At 41.6% G+C, this 22,619-nt stretch overlaps 1 protein-coding gene across 1 annotated transcript in view; it reads left to right on the plus strand.

The window, feature by feature from the left end:
• The window catches only part of LOC130276772 (solute carrier family 13 member 1-like), a 72,897-nt gene that overhangs the window by 42,254 nt on the left and 8,024 nt on the right, over nt 1–22,619 (plus strand). The window contains 8 exon segments of the mRNA XM_056526610.1: nt 4,997–5,033; nt 7,943–7,988; nt 8,734–8,772; nt 10,348–10,496; nt 12,254–12,373; nt 17,419–17,517; nt 20,284–20,385; nt 22,509–22,609. Coding sequence (XP_056382585.1) covers nt 4,997–5,033; nt 7,943–7,988; nt 8,734–8,772; nt 10,348–10,496; nt 12,254–12,373; nt 17,419–17,517; nt 20,284–20,385; nt 22,509–22,609 — 693 coding nt within the window.

Genomic DNA, 22,619 nt, shown 5'->3' on the forward strand with positions numbered 1-22,619 from the left:
AGTCTGTGTCAAGGAATACTGGGAATTACAGTTAGTAACTACAACACCCAGCATGCCCTGATGCAGCCTATGGCTCTGCAGCTGACCCGAACCAAAACTACAACTCCCAGCATGTTACACTTTATAGCTCTACAGTTTAGGTTACGGTGCAACATGCTGGGAGTTGTAGTTTTGGTTGGGGCGTGTTTGCGTGCATCCGTGGGGCTCTTGGTCGACGGGTGAGTATGAAGGGTGGGATTCTGGGGGTGCAATTTAGTGCGGGTGGCCAGAAACCACTAAAAATAAATAATATTAGATAGCACAACTGGCGGCAGCACTTGTCAGTCCGCCCCTGAACAAAACATACATGCATACACATATCATACATACACATATACATACACCGGGTCACTGCCCCCTATATTATACAGTATATACATACATAATACATACACCCGCCGCCGCCCCCTATATCATACATTACATACATACATCATACAGAGACATTATACATACACCCACCCACATCATACATTACATACACACATCACACATATACCATACACATCATATATACACATACACTCACACCATAAATATACACCATACATATGCACACATCATACATACACCTGCCACTGCCCCCTATATCATACATTACATACACACATCATATATACACATGACACATACACCATACATATGCACACATTATACATACACCTGCCGCTGCCCACCCCACATCATACACACATCACACATACATGGACACCATACACATATACACTTCATATATACACATGACACACCAGACATAAGCACACTTCATATATACACGTACATCATACATATGCACACAACATACATGCACACATCATACATACACCCGCTGCTGATCCCCCCCCCCCAATTATACATTACATACATATACAACCACCCTTCCCGCCGCCTGCATGCTCGGCCTCCTCGCCTGAGCCGGTGAGAGGTGAAATCCCCAGCCCGTGCAGTGCAGTCTCCTCACACACGTCCTCTCCCCGTTCTGTATTTTCCCCTGTGAATACTTGAAACCTCCCCATGATAAATGAGGTCCTGTGTAGACAGAGCAGGGGGAAGGGAGAGGCTGTGTGTGGGGGAGGGAGGAGCTGTGGACGTCCTCATTCTCCCCCTGTCTTCCTGTGTTATGCAGAGCTGCGCTCTCCGTCCTCCGGGAGGGGGTGTGGCTTAATCATCTCCTGCAGACGTGTGACACCGGCTGGGGTGGCTCTGAGCAGCGGCCCCCGGCTACTGAAATCATCTGGGGGCCGCCACTGCCCCCTCCATACACTCTGAGCATCGGTGTGAGGTGCAGACTAGCATCGGCTCCTGCGCCTCACACCGGCATTAAAGAAAAATAAGGGAGAAGTCTGTCTGTCCCTGCTTGCCCGATACAGGTCTAAATCTATAAAAAAAATTCACCTGCCCGGCGCCCAAAACTACTTGTCCCGGGCGTCGGGCGATAGGATTTCCATATCCCTGCTTAATTTTTTTTTTATAAACATATTTGGTATCTGCACGTGCGTAAATGACCAAACTATCAAAATATAATGTTAATGATCCCATGTGGTGAACGGCGTAAACGTAAAAAATAAAAAAAAAAGTCCAAAAATGCTGCTTTTTTTGTCACCTCTTATAAACTTTTTTTTTAAATAAAAAGTGATCTAAAAGTTTTATATATGCATCAATAAAAAGTACAGATGACAGTGCAAAAAAAGGAGCCCTCATACCACCCCATATACGGAAAATGTAAAAAGTTATAGATGGTCAAAATAGGACGATTTTATATTACTGATTTTGTACAAAAAGTTTAAGATTTTTTTAAGCGGTACAAAAAATAGAACAATATCTAGCCATGAGTGTCATTTTAATCGTATTGACCCAGAGAAAAAAGAACACATGTTCATTTTTATCGTAAAGTGTACAGTGTGAAAGTGAAACCCTCCAAAGTGTGCAAAATTTAACTCCTTAAGGACACATGACGTACTGTAACGTCATGTGTCCGCTCCCGATCTAGAACACGGGGCCACGGCGTGTCCCCGCGTTATAGCGGGTCAGGCCCGGCCTCTAACATCGGCTGGGACACGTGGCTAATAGCGCGCTGCATTGATCGCGGTGCCGCGCGCTATTAACCCTTTAGACGCGGCGTTCAAAGTTGAACGCCGCGTCTAAAGTGAAAGTATGCCGGTTAGCTCAGTGGGCTGTTCGGGATAGCCGCGGCGAAATCGCGGCATCCCGAACAGCTTACAGGACAGCAGGAGGGTCCCTACCTGCCTCCTTGCTGTCTGATCGCCGAATGACTGCTCAGCGCCTGAGATCCAGGCATGAGCAGTCAAGCGGCAGAATCATCAATCACTGGTTTCCTATGAGAAACCAGTGATCAATGATAAAGATCAGTGTGTGCAGTGTTATAGGTCCCTATGGGAGCTATAACACTGCAAAAAAAAAGTGGGAAAAAAAAGTGAATAAAGATCATTTAACCCCTTCCCTATTAAAAGTTTGAATCACCCCCCTTTTCCCATAAAAAAAACCACAGTGTAAATAAAAATAAACATATATGGTATCGCTGCGTGCGGAAATGTCCGAATTATAAAAATATATCGTTAATTAAACCGCACGGTCAATGATGTACACGCAAAAAAATTCCAAAGTCCAAAATAGTGCATTTTCGATCAATAAGTCCTATCAATGCAAAAATGGTATCGCTAAAAACTTCAGATCACCGCGCGCAAAATGAGCCCTCATACCGCACCATATGCACAAAAATAAAAAAGTTATAGGAGTCAGAAGATGACAATTTTAAACGTATTAATTTTCCTGCATGTAATTATGATTTTTTCCAGAAGTACGAAAAAATCAAACCTATATAAGTAGGGTATAATTTTAATCGTATGGACCTACAGAATAAAGATATGGTGTAATTTTTACCAAAAAATGTACTACGTAGAAATGGAAGCCCCCAAAATTACAAAACAGCAGGGTTTTTTTCAATTTTGTCTCACAATGATTTTTTTTTCCGTTTTGCCGTAGATTTTTGGGTAAAATGACTGACGTCACTACAAAGTAGAATTGGTGGCACAAAAAATAAGCCATCATATGGATTTTTAGGTGCAAAATTGAAAGAGTTATGATTTTTTAAAGGCAAGGAGGAAAAAACTGAAATGCAAAAACGGAAAAACCCTCGGTCCTTAAGGGGTTAAATTTCCTCCCTAAAAAAATAATTCTTTTGGTTTGCCGTACATTTTTTGGCAAAATGAAAGGTTTCATTACAAAGTACAATTACCGTATTTATCGGGGTATACCACGCACCGGCCTATAACACGCACCCTCATTTTACCAAGGATATTTGGGTAAAAAAAGTTTTTTACCCAAATATCCATGGTAAAATGAGGGTGCGTGTGTGCGCGTGTATACCCCGATATACCCCCAGGAAAGGCAGGGGGAGAGAGGCCGTCGCTGCCCGCTTCTCTCCCCCTGCCTTTCCTGGGGTCTAGAGCGCTGCTGTCGGTCCTTCCCACCCCCTGGTTATCGGCGCCGCTGCCCGTTCTGTCCCCCTGACTATCGGTGCCGGCACCGATAGCCAGGGGGAGAGAAGCGGCGCCGACAGCCAGGGGGAGAGAAGGGGCAGCGGCACCCATTGCCGGCGCTGCTGCCCCGTTGCCTCCCCCCATCCCCGGTGGCATAATTACCTGAGTCGGGTCCGCGCTGCTGCAGGCCTCCGTCGTGCGTCCCCAGCGTCGTTGCTATGCACGGCGCGGCGCACTGACGTCATGCGCCGCGCCATTCAGCGCATAGCAACGACGCCTGGGACGCACGCCGGAGGCCTGCAGCAGCGCGGACCCGACTCAGGTAATTATGCCACCGGGGATGGAGGGAGGCAACGGGGCAGCGGCGCCGGCAATGGTTGCCGCTGCCCCTTCTCTCCCCCTGGCTGTCGGCGCCGCTTCTCTCCCCCTGGCTATCGGCGCCGGCACCGATAGTCAGGGGGACAGAACGGGCAGCGGCGCCGATAACCAGGGGGTGAGAAGGGCCGACAGCAGCGCTCTAGACCTCAGGAAAGGCAGGGGGAGAGAAGCGGGCAGCGACGGCCTCTCTCCCCCTGCCTTTCCTGGGGGTGTATCGGCGTATAACACGCACACAGACTTTAGGCTAAAAATTTTTGCCTAAAAAGTGCGTGTTATACGCCGATAAATACGGTAGTCATGCAAGAATCAAGCCATAATATGGGTCTGTAGATGGAAATATAAAAGAGTTTTAGAAGGCGAGGAGGAAAAAACAAAAACGAAAAATGAAAAAAAATATTTAAATCAACTGGTGCCAGAAAGTTAAACAAGTTAGTAAATTACTTCCTAAAAAAAATCTTAATCCTTCCAGCACTTATCAGCTGCTATATACTACATTTGAGTTGTTCTTTTCTGTCTGACCACAGTGCTCTCTTTTGTCTGTGTCAGGAACTGTCCAGAGCAGGATAGGATTGCTCCTGCTTTGGACAGTTCCTGACATGGACAGAGGTGTCAGCAGAGAGCACTGTGGTCAGACTGAAAAGAAATACAAATATAATTTTTTTTTAAATAAAAGTAATTTACAAATCTGTTTTAACTTTCTAGAGCCAGTTGATATGAAAAAAAATATTTTCCCTGGAGTACCTCTTTAAAAGTTGCCATTTAAATGCTGCAATAAGTAAAATTCCTTTAATCCAGCATCAGTGGGACTTAGTAGGTGCAAGTTAATCAAATATTCTGATTTACTGAACATAAAATGACTGCTGGATTATCATACCTTCCGAATTATTAGGTGCCATTTTAATTGCTCTTCTCTGTATATTCTTAATTTGCATTTATAAGCAGGGGTGTAACCCTGAGAAATATTCTTGGACTCCATCCCCAGCTCTCCTGATTTAAAAAGCATTGGTTATATTTTATTTTAAAAAAGAATAATCATTATCCTTTTCATGAATTCTTGTTTGGTTTTGTTTCCTGTTTAGACACTACAAAAATAGTTCTATCATCTTTTCCTGAAAGGTAAGACTAATATTTTATACTGAAAAAGACTCCACCTGGAGGTATCTTTTGAAATGTCTTATAAATATGTTAGGAAATTATAATGATGGGCGTGAGAATAAATACATTTTAATTTCCTAAACAAGGACCAGGACAACCTGTGTGTACCTGAACTTACAAGCTTGTACAATGCATTGGGATAGTTGTCAGACCCTTTGACTTTTTTATGTTTTATTATGTTGCAGCCTAGTGGTAAAAAAATAAAATAAAAAAATAAAGTTTTACCCTATCATTCTACACTCAATATCCCATAATGACAAAGTGAAAACTGAATTTTAGAACATTTTGCTAATTTATTAAAAAGGAAAAACAATATTTTTGTATGGACATAAGCATTCAGACCCTTTTCTATGATGCTTGATATTTTAGCTCTAGGGCCTTCTCATTTCTCTTGACCATCCTTGAGATGTTTTTTGCACCTTGATTGGAGTCACCTGCGGTAAATTGATTGGAATAGACAAGATTTGGAAAGACAGCCCTGTATATATAAGGTCTCACAGCTGGCAATGCATATCAGAGCATAAACCAAGCCACGAGGGGAGAAAAAACTGCCTATAGAGCTCATAACTGCATAATTCTTATAATATAGAAGTTTGCATCAACCAGGACTTTTCCTTGAGCTTGCTGCCCAACCAAACTAAGTAGGGGGAAAAGTGCCTTGCTAAGAGAGGTGACTGAGAAACCAATGGTCACTGTGGCTTAGCTTGGGCTCCAACGATCCAGTGTGCAGATGGGAGAAACTTCCAAAAAGTCAACCATCACTTCAACACTCCACCACTCTGGGCTTTATGGCAGAGTGGTCAGAAAGAATCCTCTTTTCAGTTAAAGACACACGAGGTTCACAAGGCCGTTTGCATCTGAATCGTTAAGGGCCGATCGGCTCTTTGTGTTTTTTTTAACGATCGTACCCTGAAACGGGTTGGATACAAACGGCTACTCCTGGGTCCCACTGGCCCCCATTCACTTGCATGGGGTCCGTCGGTGACCCGGTAATTTTACAGGATTTTATCGGAAAAAAATAGAGCTTGCAGACGAAACTCCGAATAGCGGAGTCCGACGGCAATGTAAACGAGGCCTAAAGGACTCTCAGAATGTGAGAAATAATTCTCTGCTCTGTTGGAACCAGGCAGTGGTTATCACCTGGATAATACCATCCCTAGTGAAGCATCATGGTGGCAGCTTTATTCTGTGGGGTTGTTTTTCAGCAGCTGGGACAGTAAGACTGGCCAGGGTTGAGGGAAAACTGAATGGAGCAAAGTACAGACATGTTCTTAATGAAAACTTGATCCAGAGTGCCTGAGATCTCAGCCTGGGCCAAAGCTTCACATTCCAACAAAACAACCATAAGCACACAGCCAAGACCATGCAGGAGTGGCTTAGAGAACTTTGTAAATGTCCTTGAGTGGCCCAGCCAGAGCCCTGACTTGAAACCAATCAAGCATCTCTGGAGAAACCTTAAAATATGGCTTACACCATCTGTCCAAATCCAACCTGACAGAAATTGAGAGTATCTGCAGAGAAGGACAGAAAATCCCTAAATTCAGGTGTGCAAACCTTTTGGCATCATACCCCAGAAGACTGGGGGCTGTAATTGCTGCCAAAGGGTCTTCAACTAAGTACTGAGTAACGGGACTGAATACTTGTCAATGCAAGATTTAAAATGTTTCCTTTCCAATACATTAGTGTTTACATTATACATTCTGTTGTCACATTCTCACTAAGTAGTATTGAGGAAAGAATGATAGGGTTTTTATTTTTTATTTTGGCACAAAGCTGTATTATAACAAAATATTTAGATCAGTTTAATGGTCTTTAAACTTTCCAAATGCACTGTATAGTGTGGGCAGGAGAGGCGGTGGATGTCTCTACTAAGAAGGTCGCCACAATGGACAACGGACACAGGCTGTGGTTTTCGAAGTCCTTTTAACTGCTAAATTTTTCAACATATATAGGAAACAGGATTAAGATCTTCCCAGACAGGGAGCACACACTTGGACATTGCTAAAACAGTACTGCTTTGTTTTCTTTTTTTGTGACTTTATTTATATATCCAATTTATTCAAAACTTTAATAAAAATCTTTGAAAAGAAACCAGTACTGCTGTCCTTACCTGCCCCCTCAGGGCATCATCCATATTAGCTGTAGGCATGTGTGACAGTCTCCCTCTTTCAAAGCAGGGCGGAATGAGTACTCTCTTGGCCTTCACAACTTGGGGCCTTTAGCAGGCTGTCTTGTGGAATTATGTCCTAGCTAACTATCTGTAGCAAAAGAGCATTTCCTGGGGCCACAGTAGCAATAGGCCAGAAAATGGTCTAATGGCTTCTCGTGCAAAAACTACCATGCACTTGCAGGCACAAGAACAACCTGTGCCTCCAGGATGCCTCAGGGCCCAGCCGTGGACCCAGGTACCATCACATTATCATGTCAGATAAGTAATAACTTGTATAGCCTGATGGGTCCAATAAAGGTGAAAATCTGCTCTAGCGCATCCATACTAGTTTTTGGAGCATTATTGTACCTCCAGTTCTGGATTCCTTTCTTTTTTTCTATCATTTTGTCATATCCCATATTATGGAAATGCAAGTCTCTGCTAGTGCATGAGGCTTAATGCTTTATAATGCTCATACCTAACAAGTAACTAGAGTGTTTGTTTTTTTACAGAATTTATACTTGCTATAGATCTTTCACTTTATGCTTTTGCCACTTTTATTTGCATGAAATATCCAGATACAGTTGAAGCAGAACAGTTCATTCTCTGTAATTTCTTCAGCTATAATTCTGTACTGATAAGGGGGATCGGGAAGACACTTGAGCATCCGCTTGGAAAATGATATTGACATTTGAATTCATTTTTTTTTCTTTTCTTTCAGCAATAATATTTTGGATAATGGAATCGCAAACACGGAAGAAAATGAGGTTTGTTGGATGAGTGCAACATCTTATTTATTTCTCCTGTTCTCCTCAGGGAGGTGCCGTGACCTCATCGGAGGATAAGTGACCGTATTGTTGTTCATTTTTCTCATCAAAATAGATTTCGTTTTTAGAATAAAGCCCCATGTCTCGTCTTATTGATTCATTTCCCTCGGTGTATCATTTGTATTTTTGCATCTGATATCATCAGGTATTGCTATTTTTTTCATAATTTAGATTACTTATAATATACACAGTTTGCTGCTTTTTAGTATCGTGACACGAATGGCTGAAAAAATATCAGCTAAGTGGACCTGTCCACTATCTCGACATGTGTGTTTTATTAAATACTTGTTTTGGAATTATTTTATATGGAAATGATCTTTTCTTCAGCCATTCCAAGGGATAGGGCATGTTCCCATGCTCTGGAATTCTGTGGTGTGAACCTTTGCATTGGTGTGAATGGGTCTTTCGCGGACCCCTTCACGCTGCAGAATTTCAGCAGCGGGGAACTCCGCTGGTGAAATTCATCCGCCGAAAGAATGAACGTGTTCATTCTTTTTGCGGAATTAAGCGCGCACTGCATTGCTGTCAATGGTGATGGTGCAGGGTCGCACGGTCCTGCTGCTGAAGGATTTTGGAGGCGGACACTATATGGAGATACCGTAGTATGAACATACCCTTAGTCATCTTAGAAATTTGTGTCTGATTTTAAACAATAAATAAAATAGATATGTTTGTTTTTCTATAGGAGGAGGCAGCATTTGAAAGTCAGAGATATTCAAAACAGGTAAGGTGTCCTGTATATACATTACAAGGCCTCAAAGGGGTTGTACACAATTAGAAAAACATAGCTTATTTCTTCCATTATCCATGCCACACCTAATAAGGCTAGGTGCACACTGCGGAATGTACAGATGGAGTTTAAGCCGGAGATCTCGCTGGCGGCGCTTGGACCGCATGTACTGCGTTGCCGTGCCCATAGATGGCAACGCATTTCTGAACAGATCTTTTGGCAGGTCGGCTCAGAAATGCATTGCCGTGCATAGGGATGGCAATGCAGTCCGGCCAGTCCTAGCGCGATCTCCGGTGGAAATTCCATCCAGAAATTCCACAGTGTAAACCTGGCCTAACATACGCAATCCTGTGAACAGGTGTGGCTCTGTTTCTAAAAGAAATCTCTAATCTCTAATCTTTAACAGCCCCTTAAAAAACCGTGTTTCTTGTGGCATGTTTTTTTTGCATCGTTTTAGGGTGCATTTAACATATTATAGCATATATAACAATATATTTTTGAGAAGAGGTGGAAAAAAACTGCAATTTTGCCTCTTTTTTGTTGTTGTTGTTGTTTTATGTTTACACTATTCACCAGGCAAAAATCGAACACCCTCCACCAATATTTCTGAGGTAAGAGGATGTGTAGTCATTTATTAGTTATGGGAGTGTTGTGTGTCTGCTCTGTATTTCCATAGGCATATATTCCATCATGCTATTTACTGTCAGGAAATTTACACCACCTAGTATTAAAGGGGTACTCCCACCCTAGACATCTTATCCCCTATCCAAAGGATAGGAGATAAGATGTCTGATCTCGAGGGTCCCGCCGCTGGGGAACCCTGCAGTATTGCATGCGGCACCCACCTGTTTTTTGTCCGGAAGCGCTGGAGGGTCTGAGTCGCGACTACGGGAATGGAAGTCCGTGACGTCAAGACTCCGCCCCCGTGTGACGTCATAGACTTGCATTGAGGGGACGGGCGTGACGTCACACGGGGGCGGAGTCTTGACGTCACGGACTTCCGTTCCCGTAGTCGCGACTCAGACCCTCCAGCGCTTCCGGACAAAAAACAGGTGGGTGCCGCATGCAATGCTCCGGGGGTCCCCAGCGGCGGGACCCCCGAGATCAGACATCTTATCCCCTATCCTTTGGATAGGGGATAAGATGTCTAGGGTGGGAGTACCCCTTTAAACCCTTTGTAACAATTCCTAAAATGTTACACTAAGAGGACTGATCTCAGGGATGCCAATACTGAAGACAGACGTGCCAACCTCTTGTGACATCTGATAAACTTCTGGTCATAGCTGAGAGATTAGAGGATCATACCACAGTCCAATATGAACAGCTGGAAGTTGTACGTTATTATTATTATTATTATTTATTATTATTAATTAAGTGCGGATGCATGGCATTCAGATATTATAACTATTGTAAAACAGTTGTTTTTGCAAAAAATGTGCTTTGCAGAGTTTCTTCCTTACGATTTACAATATGTAGACAGGTACAGAAAGAAAGACTTACTGCAGTTATAACAAAGTGAGAGAGGGGCCTTTTAGATATTTAACGCATTTTTGTCTGGTGTTTTTGCAGACCAAGTCTGGGCGATTTTACAGGACTAAACGTGACCACATGATGTGCAAAGCCTTTTCCCTGGGAATAGCCTATTCTTCCACCATTGGAGGAATGGCCACACTTACAGGCACCTCCACTAACCTCATATTTATTGAACAGTTTGAAACGTAAGTAATAATTCTCATATTACTGCATATACACAATAATAGTTGTGTCTGTAGTACAAGTCGTATGCACTGGTGAGAATGAAACAAAACTACTTCCTTCTGTTTAGCCTTTGCTCCTCCTTTGCAGGCAGGAGGCTATGGTGAGTGACGCCACTGTGACGCCAATGTGCACATATATTGTGCTGAGGTCTATTTACAAGCATGAGCAGAGTATAAGGAGCGACTTGGATTGTTGTCTCCCCCACCCACGTTGCCATTCTTAAAAGTGGTAGTCTGCAGTCACAGAAAAATAGCTTTTCCATTTGAGGAAAAATGTCACGACTGAATATAGATTTTCCCTGACATTATCTCGCAGCAGGTAGTTGCTTTTGAAGTTGGCCTGGTTTAGAAAATCCATTCTGTAATAGCTGGTTATGCTACTGTTTTTGTTATTAGATGGAATTCCTTTATCTTGAACCTACCTCATTTATATAGTGGAGAATGGCTACTGTAAGCATCCGACTCAGCCTGTCAATGTTGCAGAACTACAACTCCCTTCATGCCTTGACAGCCAAAGGCTGGAGAGCCTCAGGTTGGGGGCTGTCCAGACATGCTGGGGGTTGTAGTTTTGCCGCAGTTGAAAGCTCCTTGATTGGGAAACACTGTTGTAATGCTTCATCTTATCGGTGGTGGCAATGCAGGAATCTTTAACACTTAAATGGGTACTCCAGAGAAATAAATGTATGTGTGTGTATATGTGTGTGTGTGTGTGTATATATATAATGAATAAAATAGTGCTGGTTCTCAAGGACTGTGAATAGGGGAATTGTATGTGTAAAGGAAATGGGGGAGGGGATGATAAAAGATTTAGCCTAAAATTCTTATTATTTTAAGCATTTTTGCACATTTGGATGTAACCATTAGGGGTCTACATTGCACTGGAATTCTGGGACAAACCACATATTGAGTACACCCAAAAAACTTTGTAAACATACATACACACACATATAAATATATATATATATATAACATGAAAAAAGCTCCAAAGCTGCCACACTACCTGGATATGTTTCATGTAAACATCCTGCCTGATATGCATGGCTCCGGTGGCCATCCTTCCCTACCCTTGCATACATCTCCCAGCAATCATTGCAGCTCTGTTCTGCCAGCTCACTTTCTTAGAGCAGCCCCCACCCTCCTGCTCTGAGCAGAAGAGAGGTTCGGGGTCTGATTTGGCTGAGGCTGCAGACACCTCCCAGTTCTCAGCACTAAAGGGAGCATGACTCCTCAGTGCAGTGGCTCTCAGGAGGGTGGGGGCTGCTTTCAGAGAGGGATTTGGACAGAGACACAGTGGATGGCTGAATGATGTCATTCCCTCACTTAGTGCATGTAAGAGGGGAAACTGCTCTATATAGCTAATGAATCCTATTTAGACAATTAAATAGGTGGATGAGAGAGAAAGGATTGCTTATGGATTTAGCCCCTTGGAGTACACCTTCAATGCCAGTTTCCCGCCAAGATAACTACTGATCACAAATATTCCTTCTAGACATTTTAAGGTTATTTTGGGGGCCAAAAAGTGAATTTTTAAAACTGAACAGTCCTTTTAAGTTTCAAAGCTATGGTTAAGTTAACCTTTAAGGATTCTAGTGAATTGCATACATAAGTATGCAAAATGAAATGTCAGTATTGGGGTCACTATGCTAGTTTAGAACATACACATTTTCTTCATTTAGGCTTTCAACTCTGTTGGAATAATTCTTTGTATTTGTCTGCAGGCGATACCCCGAATGTCAGTTTGTAAATTTCGGATCGTGGATTGCTTTCTCTTTCCCTATTGCCTTCATCATCTTAATATTTTCCTGGATGTGGATAAATTGGCTTTTTCTGGGTTTTAGGTAAATACTAAGACACCCTAATGTATTGGTAAATGTATTCAGTGCAAATACGGAACAAAATCAAATTCCATCTATGTTAGAAATTGGGAGTTATGTTCTGTCTCCCACAGTTTTTGTTAAATTTGAATAAATAGTGCTGCATACAGTATTTTCTGTCAAAATGACAAACACCCTTACGGACCCCATTATACCAGACTTTTTGTAGGGAAAATAACTTGTAATGCTGAACTTCTTTTTCTAAACAGAATGAATCCTCTGCTGATGTAAAGGTTTTGTATATCCATACTATAGTTTGTCATCTCTGCCTAGTACGATGACTTAGTGTAAAGACAACCTTATGTTGTTACTGTCATTTGAGGGGGGGGAAAAAAAATTACGACATGTCAAAAGTTTGGATCGCACTGGGTCTTCTAGGTGATTCCTTTAAGTTCTGGTAGGCAGGCTCTTCCTCTTTAAAAAACTGTAAGCGAATATCTTTCAGCTATAGTCACCATTGTTCTCTTCCTGCACAAGGTTTTTATATATGTGTACAAAAAATTAGTTTTTGGTGACTGACCTGAAGACTGATACCAGCAATTGCCTGTTCATGCATCCATAGACCACAATAAAAAAAAAATATATTTTTTCTTCTTAAGACTTTTTAATATAATTTTATGTTCTATGTAATACCAAGTGAATTAATGGGATGTAAAAATGTACTAAGCATAGCTGAGCATTGTATACTGAACACCACCATATACTACATTTATGCTAGGGTTGGGGTATTGGCCATCAGCTCCAGCAATGAGCACATGTATGGTTGCTACCAGCTAACATCTGTTGTTGGTATCTGGTGCTAAGAAACAGCTATTCAGACTGCACATATTTTGGGTGTCCAATGAACTTATGTTAAATACAATAGAATAGAATTTCAGTTTCTGCCAGGAGTTTCCTATACTTAAAGGGGTTATCACCCATAAGGTGATTTTAATACATACCTGGCAGACAGTAATGGACATGTTTAGGAAGGATCTGCGCTTGTCTTGGGGCTAAATGGCTATGTTGTGAGATTACTATAACACTGTGGCTAGCTTTTTGTGAACTGGTATTTCCTGTTGGAGTTTTCTTCTTTGCCTACAAATCCCATAATTCCATTTTCCTCCCTCCCCCACATCAGCCACTCCACCCATTGAAACATAAAGGAGCTGCATCCATTCAAAAGACCTGTGGTTTTCAATCAGGGTGCCTACAGCTGTTGCATTAGTTGCAGATTGATCTCTCTCCCACCAAGCGATCGCTCCACCCATTGAAGCAGACAGGCTTCCTGTCATCAGCTGACTAGTGAGGTCAGGTCTCGGCCGCATTGCAAGCTGGGAAAAATCTGAGACAACAGTCATTTTGTATGCTGTTAAAAATAAATATTGGGGTTAAAATCACAGAAGAATTGTGAGAAAACTGTCACACACAGGTACAGACACTATATTATGAACTACACTAACTTTACAGCCTCTGTAGCATAGTCAAATAAAAATAATTCCTGGAATACCCCTTTAAAGTTATGTCATAGTTTTAGTTTTTGACAATCCATTGTAATGTATTGCTATATAACATATTAGGGGTAGTCTAGTCTATAAATCCATATTCTTTAAGATTCTTGTTTACAGCCACAGTTCTTACAAATAACTATATAGGGAAACCAGGGATTGAGATTTGCATGTGGAACCATTTCGTTTATGGCCTCACATTTTATATTTATTACGGTAATTCTTTTAAAGTGAGCAGTTAAAGAGATACAATGGGTACTCCTAATTTTGTCATTTTGGAGACTTCATGCCATCTTCTGGTATTAAGGGTGAAATAGGCTTATTGGCACTGCCTGAAAACCAGATGAATCAGTCATGCCACTGAAAACGGTCTTGCACTGGCAGCCCTTGAACCATCAACATAACTGAGGGCCAAATAACTAAACTGGGAAAAAATGCAATAACTGAACACAACAAACGTCCCCCACTATGGTTCTGCTGGCGCTACTATATGTAATGTTTAACCCCTTAAGGACCAAGGACGTACCGGTACGTCCTTGGTCCTGCTCTTCTGATATAACGCGGGGTTACACAGTAACCCCGCGTCATATCATGGCGGGCCCGGCGTCATAGTGAAGCCGGGACCCGCCTCTAATAGCGCGCAGCGCCGATCGCGGCGCCGCGCGCTATTAACCCTTTAGCCGCGCGCTCAGAGCTGAGCCGCGCGGCTAAAAGTGAAAGTGAAAGTTCCCGACTAGCTCAGTCGAGCTGTTCGGGATAGCCGCGGCTAATCGCGGCATCCCGAACAGCTGACAGGACAGCGGGAGGGCCCCTTCCTGCCTCCTTGCTGTCCGATCGCCGAATGACTGCTCAGTGCCTGAGATCCAGGCGTGAGCAGTCATGCGGCAGAATCGTCGATCACTGGTTTCTTATGAGAAACCAGTGATCAACATAGAAGATCAGTGTGTGCAGTGTTATAGGTCCCTATGGGACCTATAACACTGCAAAAAAAAAGTGAATAAAGATCATTTAACTCCTCCCCTATTAAAAGTTTGAATCACCCCCCTTTTCCAATAAAAAAAAAAACACAGTGTAAATAAAAATAAAAATAAACATATGTGGTATCACCGCGTGCGGAAATGTCCGAATTATAAAAATATATAATTAATTAAACCGCTCGGTCAATGGCGTGCGCGCAAAAAAATTCCAAAGTCCAAAATAGTGCATTTTTGGTCACTTTTTATATCATTTAGAATAAGAATGATCAATAAGTCCTATCAATACAAAAATGGTACCGTTAAAAACTTCAGATCACGGCACAAAAAATGAGCCCTCATACCGCCCCATACACGGAAAAATAAAAAAGTTATAGGGGTCAGAAGATGACAATTTTAAACGTATTAATTTTCCTGCATGTAGTTATGATTTTTTCCAGAAGTCTGACAAAATCAAACCTATATAAGTAGGGTATCATTTTAATCGTATGGACCTACAGAATACATATCAGGTGTCATTTTTACCGAAAAATGTACTACGTAGAAACGGAAGCCCCCAAAAGTTACAAAACAGCGTATTTTTTTCAATTTTGTCGCACATTGATTTTTTTTCCCGCTTCACCATAGATTTTTGGGCAAAATTACTGACGTCATTACAAAGTAGAATTGGTGGCGCAAAAAATAAGCCATCATATGGATTTTTAGGTGTAAATTTGAAAGAGTTATGATTTTTTAAAGGCAAGGAGCAAAAAACGAAAATGCAAAAACGGAAAAACCTCCGGTCCTTAAGGGGTTAAAGACCCGCATAGGAGTTACTAGTGCTTTATCAAAGCGCACACCTATGACAAGGCATTGTGGAATTTCTAGTTCTACAGGTGACAGTGGTGTACAGATAACATGACATCTTGTGTGTTTCATTACTTTTACTTTAAAGAGGTTTACAGATCACTAAACTGTGAAACCAGGAAATCTAGCGTTTTGTGCAAAAATTCCCAAGTGTCCTGGAAACAGACAAAGGTATTGTAGAAGGGAAATGACTTTCAACCTGTGCAGTCAGTGGGGGAAATTGATTAAGAGAGTGGTGTAGGTGCATGTGTTTTCACACCATTCATTTGTGTGGTGGAAAATGTGTACCATCACCAAATTTATTCCGTGGTGCAGGCCATGTGATAAATATGGTGCTGATCACATTTCTTACTTCACACTTAGTAACTTCCACTTTGTATGGTGTCCCCTCTGCAACTTTTTTGTGACTTTTTAACCCGTGCAACAAAATGTGCAACATAATAATGATGATAGTGCTGTCCACAACCAGTTTTGTAAGCCAGGGCTGGTCTAGATATGCACCTAAGTTAGCAGTTGCGCTAAGATTCGACAAACTGAAGAGTCGCACATCATAAATTCCTGACCACTTATGATATAAACTAAAATCACAACTAGGTATGTTCCTTAAAGAGTACCTGTCATCAAGTAAAACTTTTGATATGTTATTCCTTATGTAATGTTATGCCTATTTGCCATATATATATATCTTTAAAAAAATCAATCTTTCCATCATTTTTTTTTACTTTTGAAAAATTGGCCACTAGGGGTCTCTGTTCTGTAGCGTTCAGCAGGCCCTGCATAGCCCTCGGACTTGTGCCAGACTGGCACAAGTCCGAACTCTGGAAGTGCTGGTGGGGTGGGACATGAGCGCGGCTCTGCATATCTCTCGCTCCCTGCCTGTCAATCATGCAGGCGGGAGTGAGCCCCTGCAGCAGAAAAAGCTCACAGGCAGTGAGCAGACTTTATAAAGGTATAACTCAAGAAATAATGGGCGAAGTTAAAAAAAGAAAGTGAGGGTAACTCAGGATGAACAGAGGAACAGACAAGGAAGAACACAATCCCTCTTTTTCTTGGTGGCAGGTACTCTTTAAAAAGAAAAAAAAATCACAGCGCCAAAGAACAGCAATAAAACAGGGTGAAACAATACATAAACTCCCTCAATGAGAACAAGCTGCAGTGTAAAGCATAGGGAATGGGGCATACACAATGGCAGCCGGAGACTTTGAGGCAGCAGGTGAACTTTAGATGACATGTTGGTATTGCAGCTAAGCTAGTTTAACTTATCACAGTTCTATCATAACGGAGCTGAACTAAATGACAGACAAAAAAAAAAATTGCCCAGAAATACTCCTTTACATTTAATTCTTATGTTTAAAAAATCTGCGGTAACTTTATATTGTAATAACAAAATTGTCAAGTCAGGCTTATAATAGTTCGGGGCTCTGTGCGCTCTTGGTGACCTTTTTTTCCTGAGATTTCCGATGTGTTTTAAGGGTCAGAATAATATGGAATACTATGTTTTTTACATCCAGTGAACAGAAACCTGACGGACCCATGAAAGGTCAATAGTATAAGAAACAGGTCATCAAGGTCATTTCTGCCCTGTTCGATCCTCAATAAAGCCAGGAAAACAACATGGCAGGATAAACAGAGTGTGAACAGAGATTTACATATCCCTGAGCAGAAATAATTGTATTCAGTCTACCCCACATTTATGTTGCAGCCTTAAAGAAATGCAGTGTTGGCGAAAATCCAAGTCTCCAACCGATGAGGATTCAAGAAATATTTTGAGACAAGAATATGAAAAACTGGGCCCCCTGAGGTATTCAAAATATTCCTTTCCTTATGTGGGTTTTTCTGGCTGTTAATACTATGTTGTGTTAGGCCCAAAATTCTGTGCAAATTTAAAGGGTATTCCAGTATCATAAGTTTTCTTACATTATGTTGGGGGCGCAATAAAAAGGAAGAATAACTCATACTTAGTTACCCCGGTCCCACATTGATCTTTTTCCAACTACATCTAGTCCCCCAATGGTCATTGCTTGGTGCTTCTTCTTTTGAGAGGAGCCATCGCAGCAGGACCTACTTAAGCCATATTCACATGACCGAAAATGTGCGGAATGTCCACCTGGAAAACAGCTATCGGTCCTTTTTAGTTTGCTTAGTTGTCAGTGGGGAACAGGAAGCTCCATATGGATGATGCCAGTGTAGTTTTTTTTTTAAGAGGCTGCAGGTCCTCTTTGAAGTGGTTTTTAAAACTCTAATATTGATGGCCTGGATAGACTCTGTGGGGGTCAACACCTTGCCAATTAGCTGATAGAAAGGAGCCGCTTTACCATATGAACAGCAATGTGCTTGGTAAATGATAGAAAGGTGTCAAATGCAGTTGTCAGTTGATCTTGGTAGTACCGAGAGTCAGACCCCCAAAGGTCTCACATTGATGGCCTTTCCCAATGATATGCCATTTGTATAAATGTTCTGGAAATCCCCTTTAACATGGCCTGGCATGGAAATGATTTAATAGGATGCAGATTGTGTTGTAAATAATTGATGAGATAACTTTCAGAATGGCTCCCTTCATATTGTGTAAATTTTATGGCCGTTTTATAGGACCCTTGGAAAGCTTTGATTACTGCTGCTATATACAGTGGGGCAAAAAATAATTAAGTCAGCCTCCAATTGTGCAAGTTCCCCAACTTAAAAAGATGAGAGAGGCCTGTAATTTTCATCATAGGTATACCTCAACTATGAGAGACAGAATGAGAAAAAAACATCCATAAAATCACATTGTCTGATTTGATTTAAAAAAAATATATATATTTGCAAAAGATTGTGTAAAATAAGTAACAAAAGTTCATCTCACTACTTTGTTATATACCCTTTGTTGGCAATGACAGAGGTCAAACGTTTTCTGTAAGTCTTCACAAAGTTTGCACACACTGGCCCTCATTTACTAAGAGTGGAGTGTAGGTTTCTTTGTGGGTTTTAATTCCCTACAATTTCTTTTTCAAGGTATTTACTAAGGTTTCCCTACATTTTCCACTTTCCCTACACTTTGCTTTTTTTTACACATGCTCTGATCTGTCTGGTTTTCCTCAACTCAAATCCACCACATTTTATGTGGAAACCTTAGTAAATATGTTGTTTTTTGTGAAAATGTCAGAGGCCACACCCCTTTTTTCGGGTTTTCTTAGCAAAATGGAAAGTTAGTCAGGGTTTTTTCAATTCTGGCGCAACATCTGGCACAGTCAGAATTTCTGGCGCAATGCGACAGAATCTGGCGCAATGCGACAGAATCTGGCACAACCCGACAAAACGAGGGCCACTGTTGCTGGTATTTAGGCCCATTTCTCAATGCAGATCTCCTCTAGAGCAGTGATGTTATAGGGCTGTCGCTTGGCAACACAGACTTTCAACTTCCTCCAAAGGTTTTCTATGGGGTTGGGATCTGGAGACTGACTAGGCCACTCCAGGACCTTGAAATGCTTCTTACGAAGCCACTCCTTGCGCGGTGTGTTTGGGATCATTGTCATGCTGAAAGATCCAGCCACATTTCATCTTCAGTGCCCTTGCTGATGGAAGGAGGTTTTCACTCAAAATCTCACAATACATGGGCCCATTCATTCTTTCCTTTACAACGATCAGTCGTCCTGGTCCCTTAGAAGAAAAACAGCCCCAAAGCATGATGTTTCCACCCCCATGCTTCACAGTGGGTATGGTGTTGTTTGGATGCAACTCAGCATTCTTTCTCCCCCAAACACAACAAGTTGAGTTTTTACCAAAAAGTTCTACTTTGGTTTCATCTGACCATATGACATTCTCCCAATCCTCTTCTGGATCATCCAAACGCTTGCTAGCAAACTGCAGATGGGCCCAGACATGTACTGGCTTAAACAGGGGGACACTGTGATCATTTTGACACTACGGGGGTGAGATCTTGTGTCTTGTGATTATGAGTGGTCTTGTATGTCTTCTTCCATTTTCTAATAATTGCTCCCTCAGTTGTTCACACCAAGCTGCTTGCCTATTGCAGATTCAGTCTTCCCAGCCTGGTGCAGCTCTACAATTTTGTTTCTGGTGTCCTTCGACAGCTTTTTGGTCTTGGCCATAGTGGAGTTTGGAGTGTCACTGTTTGAGGTTGTGGATAGTTGTCTTTTATACTGATAACAAGTTCAAACAGATGCCATTAATACAGGTAACGAGTGGAGGACAGAGCAGACTCTTAAAGACGTTGTTACAGGTCTGTGAGAGCCAGAAATCTTGCTTGTTTTCAGGTGACCAAATACTTATTTTTCACCATAATTTGCAAATAAATTCTGTAAAAATCAGACAAATGGGATTTTATGGATTTTTATTTCTCATAGTCTTATAGTTCTCATAGTTGAGGTGTACCTATGATTAAAATTACAGGCCTTTCATCTTTTTAAGTGGGAGAACTTGCATAATTGGTGGCTGACTAAATACTTCTTTGCCCCACTGTATAGCATTGTATCGTTTTACTACACTTTTTATAGCACCATCATATTTATCAGGTACAACTTATCCTTTTATTCCCTGTAATAAATAGTTTAACATTTTTATTTTGCAGTTACCAGGAGGTGGTGACACTCATAATCTTCCTGTTAATGGCCTTGTCCTGGTTCACAAGGGACCCTGGATTTATCCCAGGTTGGGATTCACTGTTTGGACTGTGAGTTGTGCTAGGTGGATATAATTATATGTATTTTTATTCTTTCACGTCATTTAATTGCTGCATCTTTTAAGGTGGCCTTTGCCAGTTCAACATTTCCGACTATGAACTATCTGGAGAACAGATAACCTATAGTAGTCTAGGCCCCCATACACACAATCTTATTAGCTGATTCCACCAACATTAGTATTTTCAGCTGACTCTGGTCTGTTTTGTATAGCCTATATCTAAGTACTGCTTTATTAAAAGTTTTATTGTTTTGCATTGAAAAATGCCTTAAAGAATTTTTTACCTGTTCAATCTACTCACATTAAAAATTTCTGTCTTCTAAGTTTTCCAATAATTTTTACTTGAAAATTCAAACTGGTCTGCTGTTCTAACTGTCTGCATCTTATCATGTGAGCCTGGTTTATAAATGATAAAAAAAGTCTTTATAAATTAGGTATTCCTATCTAAAAGCGTACCTGTTATGTCAGGTTAATTTTCAGGATAGGTTGCCTTGTGTTGCAGCACTATTACTGGCCATTATATAATTCTGATATACCATTTCTTTAGCTGATTTCTGATCTTCAGGCTTCCTCTGTAATTTTCAATTCTCCCAAAGCTGGTGGGGGAACCTAACATGTATGGTGTCATACACTATACACACAGAGGATGAGAGACCGCACTTCTACATCTCGTTGCACAGCCCAAACTGCAGCTGCAGCCTGGAAGGCATGGAAAAGCAGCAGTGAACAGTATTAACTGTATAAAGGTTTGGGTTGGGATCTCTAACATACTTACAGAGCTATCTCTTTGCTGTCTCTATCTCTCTGCAACTTGTGTGTTTTCCCGGGCTCACCTCTCCCATCTCCCTCCTCCCATACATATTTCTTGTAATTTGATCACTGAATGATCTACATGGTGTAAACACTAAATGGAGTGGATGACAGTTTAGCAAAGATGGAAGAAGCCTGATAAGAGGAGAAAGAAGCATTTTGGTCTAATAAAATATATAACAAGATATATTATATATTATATATAGATATATCTTATATTTGCTTTGACCAATGTAAAGTTTGTTGAAACTGTGCATATTTAAAGTGTTACTGTCATTTAAAAAGACTTTTGACTTGTCATACACAGACATGTCAAATAAATTTGGTCAATTAGAATCTCAGTACAGAGACTCCCACCAATCGCTAGACATAGCTGGAAGAAACGCGTGGCTGTGTGCTTCACTCCCTAGCTCGCCATTGATCTGACTTATTGCACGACACTGGCTTCATTATAAGTCTATGGAACCAATCTCCTGCAAGGAGTTGGAATAAAGGGGTTATCCAGGAATCGAAAAACTGAGCAATTTTCTTTTCAAAAAACTCTTCCTGTCTGTCTCCAGGTTGTGTGTAGTTCTGTGTGTAGGTTGTGTGTAGTTCATTGAAGTGAATGGAGCCAAGTTCTAATAGCACACCCAACATGGAGACAGAAATGGAGAGGTTTTTGAAAGAAATTAGCTCTGTTTCTCGATTCCTGGATAACCCCTTTAAGTTGCAAGTGAAGCACACAGCTGTGAGCTTCTCCTAGCTATATTTAGCGAGTGGTGGAGGTCTCAGCACCAAGACCCCAATTAATCAAAACTGTTTTTTAAATAATAATAATAATGCTTTAAAGGGTAGCTCCCACCATCATGTTTTTACTATTTTAAAAATGGCATTTAGTCTGCCTGGTAGTGTGCTCACTACCAGGCAGACTTCCCCAGCAGGCACCACGTCACTGATGCCTGCTGGGGGGGACAACTTCCGCCCTTAGTTCTCCTAACAGGGTGCCTCCAGCTGTTTCACCACTACAACTCCCAGCATGACCTGACATCTATTGGCTGTCAGGGCATGCTGGGAGTTGTAGTGGTAAAACAACTGGAGGCACCCAGGACAGGAGCTTCATGGGGGAAGGAGTGAGCTGGGAGCCGATGCGGGAGGGACGGGTGCGGGGGAGCCTATTCCTGCAGCTCGGTGAGTAACACCCAAACACCCCCCCGGCGCCCCCCGTACCTTGCAGCAGCGCCCCCCGTACCTTGCAGCAGTATTTTTTAACTATTTTATAGGCTTTGTTATATACAGTATGTTATATTTTCTTTCCATGAACAGGAAAGGTTACAAATCTGATGCTACCTCAGCTATTCTCTTTGGCTTCTTATTATTTATTATACCTGGAAGAAGGCCGAGCTGGTGGTGCTGCAGATCAAAGGGTATGTTTCT

Source organism: Hyla sarda, chromosome 6, assembly GCF_029499605.1.
Source record: "Hyla sarda isolate aHylSar1 chromosome 6, aHylSar1.hap1, whole genome shotgun sequence".
Taxonomy (NCBI): domain Eukaryota; kingdom Metazoa; phylum Chordata; class Amphibia; order Anura; family Hylidae; genus Hyla; species Hyla sarda.